This window comes from Neospora caninum, chromosome X (assembly GCF_000208865.1).
Source record: "Neospora caninum Liverpool complete genome, chromosome X".
Taxonomy (NCBI): Eukaryota; Apicomplexa; class Conoidasida; order Eucoccidiorida; family Sarcocystidae; genus Neospora; species Neospora caninum.
In genome coordinates this window covers 3,965,749-3,987,761 of record NC_018396.1, presented here as the reverse complement: position 1 = coordinate 3,987,761, position 22,013 = coordinate 3,965,749, and the positions used below count along the sequence as shown (strand labels likewise).

The window sequence follows — 22,013 nt, the reverse complement described above, 5'->3', positions numbered from 1 at the left end:
AGAGGGGTAACTAACATACGTAACGAGTCAAGACGGACTTTTTGTATATTGTATCTTTGGCACTGAGTCCAGAAATAAGGAAGATACGTGAATAACGACTCATGGAGCATTTCATGCCAACGACAAAAAGGGTCACTGCTGCGCATCCCGGTCTAGTAACCCGCACAAGAAGGGATACCTCTTGGAGGGAACAACTGGCACTACATCGATCCGCTGATTCCAACATATCTTCTACTGTGAGCGAGGTGTCATGAGGCCAGGGGGAGACGAGAGAGGCTGAACGCGTATTCAGATACCAGAAGCCATGTGATCTATATAGTATAACGGCACATTAGACCGAACCTGCGATAGATAAATATATCTTGGATGATTGTATATTAGCGGCTAAATGTCAATCAAACATGCGAATTTTAGATTTTCCATGAAATCTATTCGGAAGAAGAGGTTAGAATTTTTCCATTCAAGGGCAGTTGTAGCGGTATCTGACCAACTATAGCATTTGCTTGCTGGAACATTTTAGTTTCACGCGCCCGCTGGAACCAGAGCTGTCAGATACGCTGCTGGCTGCCACAACATGACCTCACTGAGGAGAAGCGCGCCAACACGATCCGGTTGTTTGGGAACAACTCCCTTCTGTAAGGGTCCATCAGCATTCATGGTCCCCATGGGCATCTAAAAGGCGCTAAGGCATTCTTTGTTAGAAGGGCTGAACACGGCCAACTGTCTTGTTACGTTTTTCTGAAAAGCGTTACCGAACTGGTGCAGGTACAAGACTGTTGAGCATCTCAGTGGCCCAGTCCGAATTGCCAGGCGAACGTGCCCAGCAGTCGGCCATCGTGTTGGGCCCGCCACTAAAGCAGCTGGACCTGGGTGAGAAAAATGCATCCGTTCTACCGTGAGAACACTGGCGAGATGTCCAGGGGAAAAATCGCATTTCTTCGTATTGTCTTCAGAACTGCTGGGATGCCAAGCGAGTGGCCGCGACTCCCACAGCAAGAAGGACGGCGAAGTCATTGATGGCAACGAATCCCTAACAGGACTTTTGGAACTGTGGTGTCTATCGCGAACGATTAAGTGAGCGTTTTGCACACCCAAGCCGTTGGCCGCACGTTTGCCAGTTTCAGGATTGTGTGGCTCCACCCCTCGGGCGAAACGTCTGTTGGCGAGCCGAGCCGGAGGAGTCTTTTCGCTTCGGGCGAAGCGCAGGCCGTCGCATGCGAAGTATGTGATGCCGCACTCGAGATTTCGTGGTGTTGGAAACGCTGGCTGAATCACTTCTGGTGTCTGTTTTTCATTTACCCTTCCTCTTTCTCCTGACTGCGAGACAAGCTGTCTGGCATAACCTCCACTCAACGCTACCAGTCCAACGCGCACAGTTGTGAAAGCAGTTCTGACGGGTGTCTGTGTGCGCCACAGGAGCGGCTTCATTCCTCCGGTGATCCTTATCGCTTCAATCGTGTGTGTTACGCGCTGGCTACGTTGCTACTGTCTATTTTCGTGATATCTAAAAGACGGATACGACGCTTCGGTCGGATCATTCAGAGGAGAGCATCGGAGAAGCCGCTGCATCAGACCTAACCGCACCATCAATCCTCGGGAATATTGGCCGTACTGCCACTCCCTCTGGCCTTAGGCGGAGGCGTTCATTTTTTTGCACCACGTTGTTAGTCCAGGTGCCATACGATAAAGACAAATACCGGCAAGTACCGACGTACAACAAGCCGGACAACCTACGTATCACCGGTGCGTCGTATGTGCCTACCGTGTTTGAACAGATTTGTGTAACGGCATTTTCAAATGACAATTTACGACCGTAGACAGCACAAGTCTTCTCCCTTGCGGGCGGAGCAGTATCCTTACGCTGCTCTCAGTAGTCATACCGAGCCCCTGTCACCTCCCCCTGTAAAGTGTAGACACCATTGGGCACTACCTTACAGTGTTCGTGTGTAATGCATACAGAAAATCACGTCGTAGGAATTTGGTGTGCTGGAGCCAGTGCGTATGCTTTCTTGTCTGGTTCGTACATGCGAGCATTGTACTCCCGTATGCATGGCGGGCAAAAACCAATTTTTGCATCTTTGCGAGCCTGTATCGTTCGGCGACGCTTCGTCTCCTGCTCCTCTATGGTCTTTTTAAGCTGCCGTCTTTTCCCTGTCGGCGCTTCTGGTGACGTGTCGGAGCACTCACGAATGGAGTAAAGCGCTTGTGGACCTCCAGGTTTGTTCCACTTCGTGCTATTGAGTGTAGAGTCAGACTCAATGCTGGTAAGCGGAGCAGAAGACTTGCAGAATCAGAGGTTGCTGAGCGTGCACCCCCCCTGTGTCGTGTTTCTCTTCTTTTTAATTGTCCAGGCCTGCTCTGATCTAGCTCTCTGAGGAGCTGAAGGTGTAGCAGAGTCCCCTCCGGTGGTCGTATCGCCCTTCTACGTACCACACACCGACACCTCAGCAGAATCAGCTATCAGCGTTCGAAGAGCTGACTATTTCACATCAGGTCCAGGCAACTGTTAAGTAGTGCTCTCGTTGCACCGGCGCTTGAGAAAGGGCGAGAACCCTCACTGCACTATTCGCATCATTCAGTGCACTCAGGGCACGCTCGCGACGCCCCCCCCCCCAACCCCCCCATCTGACTTTACCTTGCTGAGACGATAACCTGTGAAGCAGATTCCCCCCTGGCTGTAGGAAAGTATCTGAATGTAGCAGCGTAACCACCTGGAGGTCTATTCGACGCGGACTATCTGGCTCACGCTCACCCCCGGAGGCCGGTCGTGCAATCTCATACCTTTTGGGTTTCAAGAAGTCCAGGAAAGCAACTGTTTTTGTAGATTCTCTTGACACCTTGCTACTGGAAAAACAATTTCGTCCATCGGTGGACTTTTCTCATTAGTCACTCGCCTGCCAGTTTTTGCCACGGTGCCACCGTAGGCCTCGTTGGCGCGTCCTGCCAGTCGACTTGGCGGCAATTTTGTAGGAAGTTGCGGTGGTGATTGGTTGATCCGAGATGCCTGTGGCTGAATTCGGGCACAATTTGATGTTCCAAAAAGTTCTACATATCCAGAAAGACGTATTGCGTTTGCCCCGGTGTTCGTGTCAGTCTGGGGTTCCCTGGTTCCCGTGTATGGGCCGTCGGCCGAGGTGCTTGTCCCCATCTGCGCGTTCTCAAGCGTCTTTTGACGGCAGTGGAGGCGATGCTGTGCCCGACCACCCACTTCAAATCGTCGCATTGGAAAACCAAAGGGACAAGAAACGAAATCGCAGCGGCGGACGAGAAGTCGAGCAACGCCAGGCTGGGCGCGTTCCCGACGCGCGGTGCAATACAACCCGAACTCAGGTCGGGGAACCTTGCCGCTGTGCGCGAGGAAACGAATAAACGCATTGGTCCACGCGCGCATTTTTCGAAGATTGATTCGTGAAGTTTGCGTTTTTCCCCAAATCGAACGGTCGGGGAACAAGACAACAAGGGCGAAGGAGGCCCAGCCCAGTGGCGGGTACTGTGAGGCATGTGGCAGGGCAGCAACAGCCACGCCGTTTGAGCGGGTTGGCACACGCGCATTTTGTCAGGCGGACTGGCGGCTCGTCTCGAGCAATCAGAGGCCGTTCGCCGGTGTTCGCGACAGAGGCAATTTTTCTGACGAGAGAGAGGGTTCAGACGTCGACGCTATTTCTTGAGGGTTTCTCTCCAGCGAAGACAGTACAAGTTGTGCGGCGAGGACGGGTGACGTCACGAGCGCGACCTGCCGTCTGGTGGACTAGAGTTCTCTTCGAAGGTCCCGGGGCGCCGCATGCTTGCTGGTCATTTGTTTCCGCCACGGCCCCCACCTATATGTGCTGCTGCGCTTCCCATGTGACGATTGCAAATTTTTCAACCTGCCAGTCAATGTGTTGCTTTGTGCGACTGACTTCGGTCGTTATATGGAGGTCCGTGAAATGGGCGTGCAGTGCACATTTCTTACCGCTGTCGCGGGCTTCATCTGATGCCGTCACTGCTCGGCAGTGACTCTTGCCTCAACCCAGCCTCATCAACAGCCGGAGCAGGACCGCTCACGACATGGTGCTCAACTCTCGAACGCCAGAGTAAGATCGCTTGGACAGCGCCGCCCTGGTGTCTCGGGCATGTCGCCGGAAACGTGCCCTTGCCCGTTGAAGTTGCCGAGGACGGTCTCTCCCGTCGCTGCCTTCTGCGGCAGAGCGACTCAGCTGGGTTTCACTAGTCCCAGCCTTCTCTACCTGAAAGCGCAAACTCGCCGCCTTCTTGGCACTCTTCCAAGAGTGCACGTCCCTCTCAGCTGCGCTCCATTGCCGTCTCGGCCGTGGACGTCTACGGGTCGGCTGCGGATCTGCGTCACGCTTGGGCGCTCCAAACCGCAAAGTGCACTCGTCGCCTGTCCCGAAAGACGCTTTGTACTTCCCCTCTCTCGCATCAGAACCAGCAGCGATTTCCCGTATTTTCTCTTGTCTCCGCAGTGATCCTCGCTTCACCCCCCTTTCGTGCTGCCGTCCACCTGCCTCGCTCTGAGACGAAGTTTCCCCTCGGGATCGACACTGTGTAGAGGCGAGTGCCTATCCCTGAAGAAGACGTTTTCCGTCTCAGCACGCCCTTCCTTTTATATCGGAAAAGGAGAAAGCCAGCAGACGACGCTTTGCACATATAGGCGCAGGCGGCGCGCCGCTCCGCCGGCAGCACTCTTGTCGACACTCTCCCGTCACCCAGTTCGCTCTCATTTCCAGGAGACAGCTCGAATGCCGCCCGTTTTTGGTCTTTTCTACGACTTCGCTGCACGAGAGATGCAAGGGAAGCGATGACACGCTCATCAGCTGCTGCGGGAGAAGGTGCACGCCGAAACTCTAGCTTTTGTCTCCTTGAATCGGGGACCTGTCGTTCTGTAGCCGTCGGAGAATTGTCTCTGAAGCGATCCGCGGCACGCGGTCTGAGCCTGTCAAGGGGATACTCGCCCTAGTGGAGGCCGTTGAAGCCACTCCAGGCCATTGCTTTTCTCTTTCGTTTTCGTCTCCGGTACCGGGAGGCCGCTGGTCCCTGGAGCTGCTGCACTTGAATGTTGCATTGGGCATCGCCAGGGCACATGCGTACTTCCAGACTCAAAGAGTTTAAAAAACGAGTGAATTTTGTAGCAGGACGGGGTAGCTGCTAATATAAAATCAAGCACCTCCTTCGCTCGACGTGGTGATTCATTCCCCGCGTCGTGTTCTCCACTTCCCTTGCCTTTCTCCTAAACCGCGTGTGCCATGTGCCCCGCATTCTGATTCGCTCTTTTTTTCGTAAGATGCCGGAGCCGACGCGCTGTGCTTCCACGTCTCTCCCTCAGTCATCTGCCTCTGATGTATCCGACCTCACCGCGTCTTCGTGTTTGCCTCCTTCGCGTTCAGCAACTGTGTCGGACGCGTCGCGTGAGATGCTCGTCTCCTCTTCTGCGCCGACAGCGACGGGCGACATGCCTTCTGAGGCGGCATCGTCTTTCTCTTCCGCGTTTTCTTCCGCTTCTTCCTCCATCGACTTCCAGAGTCCGTCTCCACAGCGGGAGTCTTCCGCGCCTCGAATGCTCACGCGACGCTCCGGGAAAGCGTCGGCCTCTTCTCTCTCTTTGAATTCGCCTTCGTGTCCTGCGTCTTGTGCACCGATGTCTCTCGACGAGAAACGCGCACCTCTTCCGAAGGCGTGGCGAGGAAGAGGAAAGAGCAGAAGCCGATCACGCGCCTCTGCTGGTTCCCCTGAAGACTATCCGGAGCAGTGGGGAGACGGAGAAGACGGAGAGGAGAGAGAGAATGGCGAAGAACAAAAGGGAAGCGGGAGAGAGGACAAGAACGACTACTCCAGCGAAGGCGTCCCAGAAGAAGAGAGAGGCTCCGATTGGGGGAACGACAGGAGGGAAGGGCGACTCGGTCAGAAGGAAGGAGCATGGACGGAGAGGGAAATAAACGAGAGGGAAGAAGGGAAACTGCCACTCTGCTCACGAGGGCACATTCGAGGCGACGCTCGTGGAAATGAAGAAGGGAGTGAAGGTGACGAGAAACATCACGTAGAAACGGGAGACACCGAACACGCCAGCGAAGCAGGTGGTTGTGATGATCGCCAAAGAGCAGAAACACGGACAAACAGGGAACGCGAAGAGAGAAAAGCTCGACCCGAGGGTCCGTCTTTTTTTCCTTACCAGGATGGTGAAGCTGGCGATCCCTCGGAATTTCTCGTGTCTTCGTCGCCCGCGTCTGTGCCGTCTTCCTTTGCAGCGTCGGACGCCGTCCATGGGCTTTCCGTTTTGGAACCTCCCCCCTCGTTGACTGAGACGCCGACTCTCCGAACGCCCCACACGTCTTCGTCTTCCCTTTCTCCTGCATCTTCTTCGTGTGGCTCTTCGTCGTCTCTCTCGGAGAGACGCGAGGACGGGGGCGGTCTAGATATCGGACCTGCCTGCAGTCCCAACAGCACAACACGCACTCGCGCATCGGGCGACTGTTCTGCTCCTCTGTGTCCCGCAACGCCTCAGAGCTCGGCTGTAGGTACACACGAAGAAGTTGAAATCGACGACCGCCAGGACGCGCCTTCCCCATTCTCGTCTTGTTTCCCCTCCTGCTCGTCGCTCTCTTGGAGTCCGGCTGGTGTCGAGGACCGACGCGGGGCGGGAGACGATAGTGAGGAGAAGACGCGAGAGTCTTCTCTCGTTTCTTTCTCGCCGGCTCCTGGCCAGCTCCGGCACCCTCGCACCTCGACGCTCTCTGACGTCTCTTCTCACCAACCGGGTCCGTCGTTTTTCTCCTCCTCGTCTCCGCGTCTGTCGTCTTCCCTGTCGTCCTCTGATGCGTCGCTCTCTTCTTCCTTCGTCTCGACAACCGTCGAGAGCCGGGGGGAAGGAGCCAACGACGACTTGGACAAGGAAGCCGCACACGAACTCGCGACTGGGGCCTTCAGATTCTCCGATCCTGTCGGGGCGTTTGCCCAAACGCCAAACGACGCAGGCTCCCCACAATCCCCCCTGTCTCCACGCGGCACCCCAGACAGTGAGGCGGACTCGCCCGCGGGCCGCACCCCTTCCCACGACGCTCAGGGAATCCGAGGCTACCCAGACGCTGCGAGGTACCCGCCTTCGTTACCTTCTGCCTCGTCACCGCCGCTGTGCACTTTGCCCGTGGTCGCGTCCGTGCCGGCTTCCAAGCAGAGACGGACGGACGCGAGCGAGGCAGGCGAGCCTACGGAAGGCGAGGCTGGGCCGAGAGGCGCCGCTGAGGCGCCCACGCCTTTGCGCTTCTCTGCGGCTCCGGCCTTCCTCTTCTCCCCTTCGTCTTCGTCGTCGGGGCAAGAGAAGCCGGAGGAGACAGGCCGACTGGACGGGTCCTCCGTGAAGGCCGAAGAGACGAGCGACTGCGGAGGGCAGGAGGGGAACTCGCGAGGCAACGGAAGAATAAAGAGAGAAGGTCGGCACGCAGCAGCACTGACCGACCCCACCAGCGAGTGCCTCTCAGGACGCACGGACACAGACAGAAACGCCCGCGACCCAAAGCGTGAATCCACCGGCCTCGTCTCCATGTCTCCTGCGTCTCATTTGTCTGCCGCCTTGCCGACATCTTCCTCGTCCTCTTCCTCGTCTTCCTTGTCTTCGTCCGTGCCTTCTGTGAGGCTATCGTCGGAGGCCTCTGCGCCCTTGCCCGGAGCCCGTGGAGTCGAGGGGTTCCTTTTGCAGTCCTGCGCTTCCCCGCCCGTTTCTGCCCCCGTGCCTGGGTCGGTGTCTGTGTCTGTGAAGCCTTCCTCCGACCGTTTGTCCGGCTCGTCGCCACTTCCTCAAAGCGCATGCGACGCGTCTGCGCTCCGCCTGGCCGGCGAGAACAACTTTTTCGCGTTTGCGCTCGACGTGCACTCGCCTCGCCGCCAGTCTCTGGCGTCTTCGCTGGCCTTCTCGGCGGGCGCCGTGAAGGGGGCGCTGGGCGACAGTCTCTTGCTCGACCGCTTGGCGGGCGAAGAGCGCGAACGCGTCCCCTGGGACGAGATGCTGCATGCAGCGAGAAGCAGATTGCAGGATCCACCGATTCCGCGGACTGAGGACGAGTGGGAAGCGCTGATCGGCACGAGCAAGACGGCGGACTTCTCGGTCTATCTGGGGCGCGAGTTGCTGGACGTTTCCAGCGTTCAAGACGAAGCCAAGCACCGAGGCAAGGAGGCCGAGAAGGACGAAGAGGGAGGACTCGCGCGTCCACCGCGTGTGCAGCCGTGGGAATCGGTCATTCTCGTTTTGGACCCCAAAACGGCGGCGCTGGCGTCTCCGTACTCTGCAACTGCGAGCGAGGCCGAGCGCCGGGACCTCCCCATCGTTCTCCTCGAGGGCGCAGGCGACCCCGCAGCTGCGCCCTTCGTCGTCATCGAAGAAACCTTTTTGGACCAAGACGGCAGCTTCGCGGATTCACCGGCGTCTTGCCAGTCTGCGAGAGGCTGTGGAGAAGCACGAGGATACGCCGAGGGCGCCTCGAACGCGTGCGGGCCTCGGGGTGAGACAGGACAAGTCCAGGCGAAAGATGCAGAGAGAGGGGACGGCGAAGGGCAGCCGCGGGCTCCCGGCACGTCTTCGGCTCTCGGGAGGGAAGACAAGAGCGAGCGGCAGACGGTCGCAGAAAAGGGAGGGGCAACCGCGAACGATCACGTCGAGAGAAAAGCGGAGCGGCGTGTGTTGGAAAGAAGCGCGTCCGCAAAGACGCGGAGACAGCTTGGCCGCCTCGTGCTTGAGGCCGCCAGCAGTGGGGTCGGCCGGAGAGCCCTGGAGGAGACAGGCGAAGCGGCGAGAAACGAGACGTGCATGCAGGACGCAGCTGGAAGCCACGGGTCGGGAGACCTCGGAGCGACACGAAGGAAGGCGAGTGCAGAAGAGCGAGAGGGAGCAGAACGGGTGTCGGCGCGTGAATCGGGAGAGAAAACAGACGAAAGGGAAGCGAGAGATGAAACGGCAGCAGCGGCTGACCCGTACCCAATGCTGCCGCCTCGTTCAGACACCGAACCGACACCGGCGTCTCTGCCCGCCACACTGCCTTCGTCCTCGTGCTCCTCTCCTTCCTCTTCTTCCTCTTCTTTCTCTGATTTGTCTTCTTCTGCGACATCTCAGGCGCGTGACTCGTCTTCGCGGGCTTCTGGCGGGCTCAGCCTGTCAGGACGTGCCCCGTCGTTTGCAGCGTTTCGCGAGAGCCTCCAGCGCGCTGTTGCCTGTGCGTCTTCTGCTGAAGTGGATCCTCGCCTGCTGAGCCTTCTGCGCCTCGCGGACGCGATGGAGGAACCCCAGGGAGGCAAAGGCGAAGAAACGGGCGAAAACGGTGAAGGGCGTGGGGATATTCCGGGGGACCGAGTCGAGAAAGCGGAGGAAACGGGCTCCGGAAATCCGGTGCATGTGCCGCGTGGTGCTCCGCTGTCTTTGCCGCACGATTCGAGCCACGCTGGAAGTTTGGAGCCTGAAGGGGTCGTTTCGGTTGACACGCAAGGAAGCGATGAGAAGCCGTCGGTGCGTCTTGGCACAAGCGCCGCTTCTTCGAGTGTGTCGTCGCTGTTCTTTTCGCCGTTATATCCGCACGCAGCGCCGACCCTTTCGGCAGCGCTCGCGGCGTCTCCGGCAGCCTCGTTTTCGTCGATTCTTTTCGCCGGCGCGCCCGTGTCGCCCTGCGACCTCAGCATGGTCGAGGCAGCGCGGCGTGTCCAGGAGGAAGAAAAGCGGAGGGAAAAGAGAGAAAGGCGTTTTCTGCAGGAACTGCTTCGAGGGTTCGGCGGGAAAACTTCGGATTTGCATGTGCCGATTCCGCTGTGTCTCTTTCCGCCTCCTGCGCGTCGAATTTCGCATCTCGGAGCGGTCCAGATGTGGAACGAGTTGCGGCACAGCCACGCTGCGGCGGCCACCTCGTCTGCGAATCCAACGCGCGAGGGTACGCGCTCCTCGCGAGCAGGAGACCGCCGAAGTCTCCTGTCTGCCGGTGACTGTCACCTGAGCTCAGACGCTCGAGATCTCCCTGGCGTCGCCGCCTCCTCGCTCGTTCCAACTCCGCAGGCCCTCGCTGCGCAGAGCCGCACGCGCGGCACCAGTTGCGGGCACAGTGGAGGTGCGCCGGTCGGCGACAGCGGCGTGTTCTCGCGGGGGGAAATGAACTTTTCGCCGTCTTCGTCAGCGCCTTCTTCGTCGCCGCTCTCCGCGTCTTCCGACCGGAAAAAGGCGCTCCCCGCTGCCGCCTCGCTCGCGTCGTCGCCGTTCCTCCAGGGCGTTCCCACGGCTCCGGACGACAAGGGTGCGGCGTCTCCGGCCGAGCGGCTGCTCGGCTCGAGCCCGAGCGGCGTCTGTACGTCGACCGCGGAGGCGAGGCGCGAAATCGGCGAGTTGAGTTTGGCGCTGATTCGGCGGAGTCCCGACATTCTTCTTCTCCCGATTCAACAGCAGGAACTTGCGCTTCAGCAGCAACTCCACCAGCTGATGCTCTGCAGGCACTGGTGGGCGGAGGAGATGGACCGGAGTTTGTATCGGCCGCCGGTCGTCTCCGAGGAAGACAAAAACGCAAAGATCATCGACGCGCCGCCCCTGTCGGCGCCCCCACCAGAAGGCGCCGCGAGAAGCCTCGGAGCCATGTCCCCCGCAAGTCGAGAGAAAGAGGGCCGGGAGCGAGACAGGGGCGAGGAAGGCGCGCTGGGCGACGAGCGCAGAGGTGAGCGGTCGGCGAAGCGCAGCGGGGCTGTGGGCGCGAAGAAGCCGAGCAGCGACGAGAAGAAGAGGGGCAGAAGCGCCAGAGAAGAGACAACGCACGACGACAGCCAGGCCTTCCCGAACGTCCTGGAGCCGTCCAGTCTGATGAAGGAAATCTTCGGCCTGCAAAAGTTGCCGGGAAGCAAAGCGTACAGAAAGCTCAAGGACCCTAGAAGTGGGCCGCCTTCCTGGGGCACGCAGGTAAGCCGAAGAAAAACGGAAGCGTCGCCTCGAACCTTCGCCTGCTGTCTTGATCCCAGTGCCCTTCTGTCCACGGCGGACTCGACTTGCCTGCGTCTTTCTCTCGGTTTTTTCGCCTTGTGCGTGGCGGACACCGGCAGACTGCTTCCCGCGCCTCTCCTGTCTTGCAGTCCCCTGCCGCGCCTTTGCGGCCCAGTCGTTCTCCTTGTTTCTTCGTCGGTTCCTCTTCTCCCTCCCTTCCCTTCTTTCCGCTTCCTCTTTCTCTCTGGTTATAGGCTTTCTTCTTGCCCCGTTTTCGGTCGTGAGTCATCCTTGTACGGGTTGTGTCTACGTGACTGCTCAGTGTGAGCGGCGGGTCCTCGGTTTACAGCTTGTCCCGCTAGTACTTCCGTCCGCCGGGAAAGTTCGAGGCTCGTAAGCGAGTGTGCCGTTGCGTTGTGCGTTGGTGTCCCGGCCGTGGCTGCTTGGTGCAGGTCTGGTTTTCCCTCGGGCGCCGCGCAGAGCTGGAGTTCCTTCTTCGGCGTCACTTCTATCCGGAAACATGCAGAGGAGAGCGTGCCTCCGCTTCGGCGGCGGCTCCGGCTGCGGGAACGCCGTGCAAGAAGCGGGGCAAGGAAGTCCCAGCCGGCGCCGCATGCACGCGGACTGGGTCACCGGGAGAGGCCAAGCCCATTGGCCAGTCGGCCGTTGCGCGCGAGAAGGTGTTGAAAGAGAAGAGGAGAGGCCGCGCAGGGGGGCTGTCGCGAGGCCGCGACGAGGACGAAGAGCCGCTGGAAGAAGACGGAGAAGACCAGGCGCCGGACGGGTCAGAGGCGACTGCTCCAGGGGCGGGCGCGCTCCCGGCAGAAGAGGGCAGCGACAAAGGGTCCAAGTCCTCGACGGAAAAGGAAGAAGGCGACGAAGACTGTCTCCTCCATCCTCTTCTTCTCCTGCGCATCGCCAACTGCGAGTGGCGAATTCTGCGCGACGCCGTCCCCGATGTCGTGAAGATCTTCAAGCAACACGTGCGGTGCTTCAAACTGAAAAGAAACCCATACGTGACGACGTTGCAGCAACAAGTCGACTACAAACTCGGTAGGAAAGCGCGGAAAAAGAGACGAAATACAAACAGAAGGAAGGGAAGGAAGGGAAGGAACCCGTGCGCGGAAAGTGGAGAGGACCTTGTGGAGGAATGGAGGGTGCGTCGCGAATCGACGTTGCGGCACCGTATCGAAGCGGAAGCGCGAGAGATGGACCAGGAGAGGGAAGAGAGAAAGGGAAAACAGAGAAGGGAGGCGAAGTCGACGAGGATTGAACGAGAGGGAGGTGTAGACACCAAGCGAAAACACAGAGGCTGAATAACCTGCTCGATGTACGTTCGAGAGGAAAAGGGAGAAGACCAGGCCGCGCTGGGTGTGCGGAGAACGAAGGCTTTTCCACGTGTTGTACAGCTCACTCTCACCTCGACTCTTTCCTTCCTCGGTTGGCTCGTCCTCCCCTCTGCCTCGGCCTTGTCGTTTTCATCTTTTCCCCGCTCTCTGTTCTTTTTTCAGCTGTGATGGCGTCCCTGCGTTCGCCGTTTTACCGAGTCGCCTCGCCGTTCGTGGACCACGCGATCCGGTTGATTCTTCGGCACCGCTTCGGCGCCTTGTCGCTGTCGTTCGTCTCGCCATCGCCGTTGGAACTGGACGAGGCCGGCGCCGAGCGTGCGGGGTTTCCGGCCGTCGCACGCCCAGACGAAGAGGAGCTTGCTCCTTCCCGCGGATTGCCCACATCTCGGCTTCTCAGCGACGAGCAGGAGAAGCGCGAAGGCGCCGAGGACGACGACTTGCGACGGAAAGGTAAAGTGCCCACCTTCGTTCAGCGTAATCGCAGCGACTGGCAGTCTCTGCGCCTGATCGCATGCGCTCTCGGCGCCCTCCGACCGCTTCTCTGTCGCCTTTTCTGCGTGTGTCTCTCGCTAGGCCGGCAGAGTGGCTACGCGCTCCCCTTCTTCGGGCGAGACAGTGTGGGGAAGGTCGCCCCCGCAGCGCTGTTCACCTCGCTCGCGCCTGCAGTCGCCGCTCCCTCTGGTTTGCTGCATGCGCCTCTTCCTGCAGCTCGGCTCGGCGAGGAGGAGCGAGTCGACGAGCAGCTGGGAAAAGGCTGCAGGAAGAAGGTGAAGCGGCGGCGGCTCCACGAAGACGACGACGCTTCTCTGGCCCCAAGTCCGTTCCCTTCCCCGGAGCCGCCGGAGCGCGAGAGCGCCCTCGGGTCCTTCCCCTTCGCCTCCCTGGGAGACGACGAGGGGCGGGCGGCGGGCATCGAAGAGGCAGAAAGCCCGATCCTGCCGCCCGAGTGTGCGCATCTCGTCCGCATCATTCAGCACGGCGAAGATGCAGGGGACATCGTGGAGGCGCAGGAAGACGAAGGACTGCATGCGCTCCTCGCGCTCTTCCCGTCGCTGTCTCACGCCGTGCGCGTTTTTGCGCGATTTTTCGCTGCGTGTCGACGCCTGTCTCTGAGGGGCGCCGCGCAGCGGGCGGATGTCGGAGACGGCGGCGAACGCCTCAGCAACCTCGCGAGAGAAGTCCAGATGGATGAACCCCTTTTCAAAGCCGTTGTGACGCACCCCTGGACAGCTTGGCTCTCCTGGTTCTTTTGGGCGAAAACCAAGAATCCAGGAATCCCCTGTCTCCCTTCCTCTCTCCCTGCTGATATAGGTCGGCCCTCGCCTCTTCCCCTGTCGCCACCGCCTCTTCCTCCGGCTTCGCCCCCGTCCCTTTCGTCTTGGTCGTCTTCTGCGGCTGCCTGTTTGCCGGCTGTATGTGTGTCGTCTTCCGCGGGAAGAGAGGAGGCGTCGGATCCTCTCGTTCTGCCTCGGCGCGCGTTTGCGCACTTTGGAAACTTTCAAGAGTTTCCGCGGTTTGTCTGCGGCGGCCTGGACCGTCTGAAGTGCATCCGCCGGCGGCGGTTCCGTGTCGAGGTGCGCAAGGGTACGGGGTGCCTAGCCAACAGCTTCTCCTTTTCCTTCTCCTCGCTGTCTTCGCCGTCGCGCGCCGACGGACAGCGCGACGGAGAAGCGCGCGATGGAAAGGAAAGCGCATGCAGCCTGCGGAAGGCGGCTGCTCAGTCTGGGGGGGCCGAGAACCCGAGAGGCGAAGACACACCAGAAAGTCCGGGCCCGACTGGAGCCTCGGGAGCGGCCCCAGCGACGCAGGGTGCGGGGAAGAAGAAGAAAAGCCGCAAGGGAGGGAAGAAGGGTGACGGGAAGAAAGACGAGCGCCGGGACGAAGAGACAGCCGGTGGAGACGGAGTGGGCTCGAACCAGGAAAAAGACGCGGCGCTGGAAGAAGAGTGGGGCGCGTGGAGTCTGGAGAGAGTTGGAGTCGGCGGAAAGTACTACCGGATGATTGAGGTCGAGGAGATTCCCGATGAAGAACTCGCCCAGACCATCCTGCTGCCGTTCCATTCTTCGTTTCGGGAAGACGTATGCGGCGCCGGAGAGGGCGAGGACGCGAACGCCCCGGACGATCCGGAGAAGACGCCGGACGGCAAGGCTGCACAAGTCAAACGCGAGACACTGGAGGTCGCAGGCGGCCTGCCTGTCTCCGTGTCTCCGGCGCCCCTGGGTACCGGTTCTCCCAGAAGCAAGGGCGTGGCGGAAGAGGAGAGCGAACCGAAGGCGAAGGGAGAAATGACGACGCCGGACGACGAAGGAGCCGTCGCCAAGCGGAAGGCCTTCCTTCGCACCGAGGCTCTTCTGCGCCTTTTCGAATACCGACAAAGCGTCCCAGAAAAACTCGAACCCGGTAAGGTCGCAGAGAGACGCTGGGGGGACAACGAGCGGAAACCCCGGCAAAGCGAGAGAGGGGAAGACTCAGAACACGAGAGGGAAGCACGAGGGAGAGACGAGCGAGCGCACGCGCAGAATGGCCGAACGCGAAGGGTGCGGGAAAGGCCACGGGGAGCAAGCGATCGGGACGGACGTAGAAAATGCGGCGGGCAAGGACGAATTGCGAGGCCGGGCGAGCGAAGAAAGGAGACAGCGACGCCTGCGCCTTCTCTGTCCCTCTCCTGTGTGTGCCGCCCGCGCTTGCGTCTTCTGAACCCCACAACGCGCGTCCCAAAAGACGACCGCACCCGGAGGCAGACGACGCGACTGTTGTGTGGGCGCGCGCTTGCATCCGTTTTTTCGTTTCTCCGCTGGACGGGCGTTGCTGTGCAGGCCTTGCCGTCCAGTTCGCGAGCAGTCTGATCCCTGGGAGCCATGTGGCGTGGTGGGAAGGCGTGATTATCTCCGTGAAGGAAGACGAAGGTTCCGGCAGCGCGCCGACCGGTCCGCCGGGGCCGTCTCCGCCCTCGGCTCTCGCTTCCCTGCCGTTGAAGCCTTCGGCCTTTCCTTCCTGCTCGGTCGACAAGAAGAAGCGAAGACGCCCGTCTCCCGCCTTTCTGTCTCTCCCTTCTTCCTCGTCCGTCGGCAGCCAGTCGGAGGCGACGTCTGCGTCGTGCTCAGCCGCTGGCGAGCGCGACCTGGACGGCGAGAGCGGCCGACGCGGACGGGAGAGGCGCGACAAGGCCGGCGAGGCGAAGAGCCCCGACTCGGAGGCTGCAGAAGACAGAGACGAGGACAAGGTGCGCGCAGAGGAAGAAGACGAAGCCGGCGGATGGGTCGAGATCGCCTACCAAGTCGGGCCCCGGACTGTGAAGGTGAGCGCGGGACAGAACCGAATCCGGAAAAGGAGAGCTCGGGGCCGGGGGAAGGGAGAACAAGCAGAGCGAGGAGGGTCCGGGTACCCCGCGAAGGAGGGGCTGCAGTCGACGAGAGACAGCGGCAGAGCGGAGGCGAGAGGCGGGGCGAACGCAAGGCAAAGGGAAGGCAAACACACAAAACACGGAGCAACGCGGGGGGACAGCAAACTGGAAAGCCGGGCGAAAATCCGGCCGAGGAGACAGACGAGCCGGGACACGAGGTAGCCGACCAACGGCCCCAGGATGGCCCTGTGTGCACGAGAAAGAAGCCGACTCGGTTTCTGGTTGTCCCGGAGGAGACATACCGTGATTTTACCTGTCTCGGTTGTAGCGCTCGGGCGTTCGTTTTTTTGTCCCTACACATTCGCGACTGGAGTCTTCAAATTGTCGAGCGCGCCTCGCGTTCCCGCGCGCGAGCTGCCTGTTTGTATCCGGCGCGTGCGAATGGAAGCCTCCTGGTTTTCGCTGACGTTCTCTCCCCTGTCCGCCCCTGTCCTTTGCATTCCTGTCTGTGTCTCGGCAGAGAGCGTTCACGTCGCTTCGCTTGTTCATGCCCCAGAACGTCCCTCTCGCCGAGCCAGCCGAAGGCTGTTGGCGGCTTCGTCCTCGCTCGCCTTTCTTCTCGGCACCGCCGCCTTCTCTCGCGCACTTTCTGCGTCTCCTCCACCTCCAAGAAAAGGCGCAAGACGCCGAAACCTTTCCACCGTCGCCTTCGGCTTCTTCGGCGGCTTCGGATTCTGCGTCGGAGGATCCGTGGGAGGGTGCGTTGATGGCGGAAGGCGCCGGGGACGAAGGAGCGGTTCGGCACAGGTACCGGGTCAGCCTGCTCGCTCACGACGTCTGGCCCGGCGCGGTCGTCTGCGTGCGCATGGAGGAGAATCCGCACGAGTTGCACGACGCCCTCGTGCTGAATGTCCGGACCGCGCCTTGCTGCTGCCCCGCGCGGCACAGACAGCAGGGCTGCGCGTTCTCCGACGACGAGGACCTCGCTCTGGACGAGGACGAGGCCCGAGACGCACAGGACGCGAAGGACGGACATGCGCACACAGGAGAGGCGGAGCGCATGCATAACTCCGCGGGCGACGCGCCCGAGGAGCGAGAAGCGGAGGCGCAGGGCGAAGCTGCGAAAGACGAGGCGCGACTCGCAGAGAAGAAAGCTGACAACACGCAGCTGATCGAGGCCAGTGCCAAGGAAGGCGCGAAGGTGGGAGGCAGCCAGGAGGAAACGGCGGCTTTGCGGGGCGGCGACGGGCCCCACCCTGCAGGCGCGCGTGCGGCAGGCGCAGGGACACCTAAGAACGGGGGAGCGCGGGCAGACGAACACCTCCGGGGAAGATGCACATGCAGCTGGCGACCGGGGCCTGGCGCCACAGACGAGGCAGGAAACGCGTTCACGGTCTGCGCGACTGGTCACACTCCGCCGTCGTACTTCTCTTCTCTCCTGCCGAGTTCCTCGGCACGTGGCGAAGCCGCCGCGGCGCACGCAACTCCTCAACTTCGCTGCGCCCTCGAGGGCCGACGCCAGTTCCTCGCGACTTCTTCCTTTCCCTCTTCTTCCTTTTCCTCTTCTCCGCCAGTGCGTGTGGTGGCTGTGAAATTGTTGTATTTCGCGGACGCGGCGGTGGAGTGGATTTCTGTGGATGTTCTCCGCTACCGTCTGTGCTACGACGTCCACCCGCAAGACCCGTCCGTGCCGCTCGCGTTGCTACGCCCGCGGTGGGTTTGGGTGATTCCGCGCTTCGTCGCGCCGCTGCCGCCCCAACTCCATCATCTCCAGGACTTGCTGGCCGCACTCACGAATGGTCCCGCTTCGGGGACTGTCTCTTTCGCCTCGCCGGGTGGGGAGGCTCTGGGCGGCGGCAAGGCGCCGGGCGACCGCGAGGAAGGCCTCGCGTCGACGATTCACACCGTTTTCTCGCGCTACCTGCGCGTCGCGCCGGGGACTGCCTCGTGTGCAAAGGCGTCGCTCTGGTACATTCCCGCGGACCTGCAGCTCCACCCCGCATGCATGCCGCCCTTTGTTCACGTGCCCGCCGGCGCCTTCCCGTCGAACGCGAAGAGGCGCGAGAAGCCCGAGAGGAGCGAGCAGGCGACGCCCGCGCGCGAGACGGGAGAAGGCGCTGCCGTTGGGAGAGGCGAGACGGACGGGAGCGTGGACGGCTGGGGCGAGACAGCGAAGATCGAGAAGGCCAGGGAGAGGCGGAAGACCGGCAATGCCGACGAGGCCGAGGCTGCAGAGAAAGGGAGACTGCACGACGAGGGAACGAAGCTAAGGAAGACGGCCGACGATCGGGAGGCGGCGGCGAGGGCCACCGAAGAGAACACTGAGAACGACGGCAAGCAGGACCCGAAACAGGAAGGAAAATCTGTCCACGAAGAAACGCCCACGGCCGTCTCCGCGTTGGCCGTCGCTCCGCCTCAACCGACCGCTGCGGCGTCGCTGGCCGAAGGGGCCCCGGCGCGGGCCTCTTCGGCCTCCCCAGCCAAGCGAGACAGTCAGGCGCCGCAGGCAGACGAGAAGGAGGCGACTTCGATTTTGTTCGCCCCCACCATCTGCAAGTTCCTCCAGCCAGACTTGGATCCGCGCGCTCTGCTCCTTCAGAACTTGTGGATTTACCGCTACCCGTCGATGCCCTATTTCCCGCCCCACACGGCGCCCGCCATCGGGGCGATGCTGGCGTCCGCGCAGGCCTCGGTGGCCTCGAATCGCCACGCCTTTGTGCGTCGCGCGCCGCTCTTCGCTTCTCGCGATGGAGGCGGCGCCGAGAGCGACCGCGCGCACGCCCCGGAGCGGGCCGGAGACGCGGCCGCCGTGTGCGCCTTCGCCCCTCCACACGGCGAAGCGGGGCTCGGCGAGGACGTGAAAAGCGACAAGGAACCCGCGTGGGGAGAAAAGGAAGACTCGCGCGCAGGCAGCGACACGGGCGGAGACCCGACAGGACTGGCAGATGCCCAGGCGGCCTCTGCCGGCGCGGCCAGCGAGGCTCCAGTCTCCTCGACGACCGCGGTCGCAGGGAGGTCTCTGGAGTCCGGCGCACGGAGACAGTCCCCTCCAGGAGAACGGGAGGTGGGCGAGGGAGGCGAGAGCGAGGACGGAGTCGAAAAGGCCTCAGCAGGCGAGGCGGCGTCCTTGCATGCGCGAGCAGAGCCTGTCACGGCCGAGGAAGAACCGGCAGAGGCGCTGGAGAGAGATCGAGCAGGCGCCGATAACGTCCAAGGACTGGCCACGCCGCACTCTCGCTTGGTCGCACAGGTGGCCAGGGAGGGCGCAAGCCGTCAGGGAGTTGGGGGCGAAGAAGAGGAGAGGAACGAAGCCGCTCTGGGGACTCTCGCTCACCATCCGTCCAAAGAGAAGAGGGAGGAAAGAGTCGACCCTGTGTCGCTGTCTTGGCGCCGGTCTGGGTCCTCGCCGAGCCCCGTTTCCGACGGTCTCGACAGTGCAGCGGCGGGGTCGCGAGAGGACAGGAGACGCCGAGGTCGCAAGAACAGCGTGGACGCTTCGGGCGACACAGAGAGGCTGGAGGGGGACCCAGACGAGACGCCGGAGACGAAGGGGCGAGAGAAGCGAGAACGCGACGAAGAAAGTGGGCAGACTGGGAATCCGAGCTCGCGGTGGAGTTCCCGGAGAAAGGGAGCGATGGGTCGTGCTGCGCCTCCACCGGCTGAGGACGTGGGTTGCCCCGCGGAAGATCGGGCGCCTCAAGAAGAGAGAAGTCAAGACGAAGGAAGCAAGGTGAGAGCACGCGAGGAGTCTGAGGGCGGAGTTCTCGGCGACGACGAGACGCTACCTGACAGGGAAAAGGGAGAGGAGTGTCGGCGAAGCACCAAGACAAAGCTGGTGGCTGTGTCGTGTCCTGTCACGGCCGCTAGCTGCGCGGTTCCTGCTGCAGGTCTCGAGAGAGACAAGGGCAGCGAGACAGTGGAGAGGGAGGACGACGCAGCCGCTCCCGCGTCGGCTACCTGCAAGAACAAGCGAGGCGCAAAGCGCACGCGGCGCATGTGCGACGGCGGGAGAGAGAGTAGAGACGTCGAGAAGGAGATGAGTGGCGGGGAGCGCGAACGAAAGAAAGGCAAGAAGCAGGCGGCGATCACCCTTCACGTGTCCAAGAGCCAGAAAGACGGATCGGAGCGAACAGAGCTCTCAGCTGGCCTCAGTTTCCCTGCTGCGCTGCTCAGCACCAACGAAGACGCGTCTTCCCCCGCGTCCTCGTCTTCCTCCTCCTCTTCGTTCATTGAAGTCATCGAAGTCGAAAGTGTGTCGACACCCGACAGTGAGTCGCGAGTGATTCTTCAAGAAGACGACAGAGCACGCTCTCTGTCGAAAGAGGGGCGCAGTCGAGCGGACGGCGCTTCTCTCACCCCGGCGGCTGCCTACGTCGAGGTCGGCCTGCCTCGGGACCCCTCCCAGAGCTCCCAAACGCAGGCCCTCGCGCCTCCGTCGTCGCCGTTGTCTCCTTCCTCTCTCTCTGCGTCTCCTTCTCCCTCGCTTTCTGCTTCGCCGCCGGCGTCCGCGTGCTCCCAGGGAGGGGCGAGGCCGAGCCGGGGGGGCGTGACCCGCCAGGGCGAGTCTCCGAGTGTCTCCACGCGAGGCTCTCTCCTTTCGGCGCCTGCGTCGGGCCCTGCGGCTGCGGCCGCGCTAGCGAGTGCGGAGAGCGAGCGCGGCGGGCGGCGAGCGGAGGGAGACTGGGAGAGAGGCAGGCGGCAAAACGTGGCCGACCCGGAGAAAGACGAGTCAAGCGCAGCCGCTACACAGACTCGCGAGGGCGAGAGCGAAGAAGGTCGCGAGCGAAGAGGGCGGGACCGAAGTGAAGGAGACAGTGGGGCGAGGCACGGGGCGTCGTTGTCACCTGGGCCCTGGGGAGTCGAGCTGGCGTCGTCAGGTCCAGTTCGAGGCCGTCGTGGGGACAGAGAGCGAGGCTTCGAGAGACGCGACGACGAACTGGACGACGACGGCGAAGGCCACAATGTGCTGGGCAAATCGCAGCCGCTCCTCGAGTGGAGCCAGCTGACGTGGGCGACGGAAGACGAGGTCGAAGAAGAGAGCAAGCGCGACACCAAAAGGGACGGAAAGGGGACGAAAAAGAAGAAAGTGAAGGTGACTGGAGCACCGGCTTCCTCGCGCGCCGCCGTGGCGAGTGAAGGACATCCGATGCCGCTGGGGCCGGGTGTCTCTGCCTCGCGCGAGGGTTTGAAAAAAGGAAAAAGTGTCCTCGACAAACTGCCTGAGCAGCCAGGACTGGCCCAGGAAGCGGCCGCCGGAGGTATCGCGGGGGCCGCCTGCTCGGCCCTTCGTGGCTCTCACCGAGAGGGTGGAGACCGGGAAGGACCGCAAAAGTAGGCCAGGCCAGGCGAGAACAGAAGACACAGAGACGCAGCCGCGCGGTGAGCCTAGGCCGCTCGAGAGGCGAAGAAGGGAACAGGGAAATGGTTTTGAAGGAAATATTAGGAAAGCCCGCCGAGACGGAGGGGTGCGTGTTTTTGCGCCGCTTTTCCGGATGGTTTCACTCCGCTTTTTTCAGAGGGGATAAGAACGAGACACACAACGCGCCGTGGTCTCCGCCCCGCCGCCGCCTCAGGGATCGGCGCCTCTGCGCGGGTTTTGCGTGAAATTTAATTTCGTGCTTCTTTGAATGCGAACGAAAATCCACTGGGAGAAGCTCCGCTCGCGTTCCAGAGACGCGCACCACGAAACAGCCAACAACAGGCGACAGAACGGGCCCACGCCGAACGACCTCTTTTCGACGTGCCTGCTTCCTCATTCCGTGGTTTTATCTCTCCTTCCCGCACCGGAGTCCTGTTCTCCACACGCCCTCACATGCTACGCAATACCGGTCCAAACACTCATATATATATATATATATATATATATGTTTTGATAGAGGGAGACTGTATTGTGTCTTGAGACAGCCGTTCGGTCTAGCTGCAGCACAGCTACAGTACACTTTGCTGTTTTGTGTGGAGAGGCGCCTTTCCGATCGCTGCCCATCGGGCCTGCGCCCGCCACGGGGAATTGCGGCGCAGCTGCCAGAGGCCTTCCAGGAGGTTCGTGAACCCAGGAGTGGAAACAAACACATCGTCGACTCGCGCGTGTTTGCAGCGGCGAGCGAAGAGACGGAAAGACAACGTCACGAGCTAGCAAGTGGCCAGCGCCAAGGAGAGCTCGCAAAACGCGCAGTGAAACGCACAGGGACACGAGGAGCCGACAATACAGAGGGCTTGACAAGGCCTCCAAACGAGGAGGGAAAGCCCCTTCAGGGTGGAGAGAGAACGCGACACACGAGGGGCGTTCTCCTGAAACACCCTCGCTGATGTGACAGCTGGAAAAAGAGAGGGACTGCGAGGGAGCGGACGAGCAGCCCTTTCCGTGACAGTGTATTCGTAGATCTGTACATGT

The 22,013-nt window shown here is 61.3% G+C and overlaps 1 protein-coding gene across 1 annotated transcript; it reads left to right on the top strand.

The window, feature by feature from the left end:
• Positions 1-5,281: 5,281 nt before the first annotated feature.
• Positions 5,282-21,226, top strand: NCLIV_049430 (hypothetical protein; the record flags this gene model as incomplete). Its single annotated transcript, XM_003884495.1, has 7 exons — positions 5,282-10,909; positions 11,383-11,983; positions 12,442-12,729; positions 12,853-14,679; positions 15,096-15,577; positions 16,143-20,953; positions 21,139-21,226. The coding sequence occupies 7 exons, from the start codon at positions 5,282-5,284 to the stop codon at positions 21,224-21,226; spliced, it is 13,725 nt and encodes a 4,574-aa protein (XP_003884544.1).
• Positions 21,227-22,013: the final 787 nt, after the last annotated feature.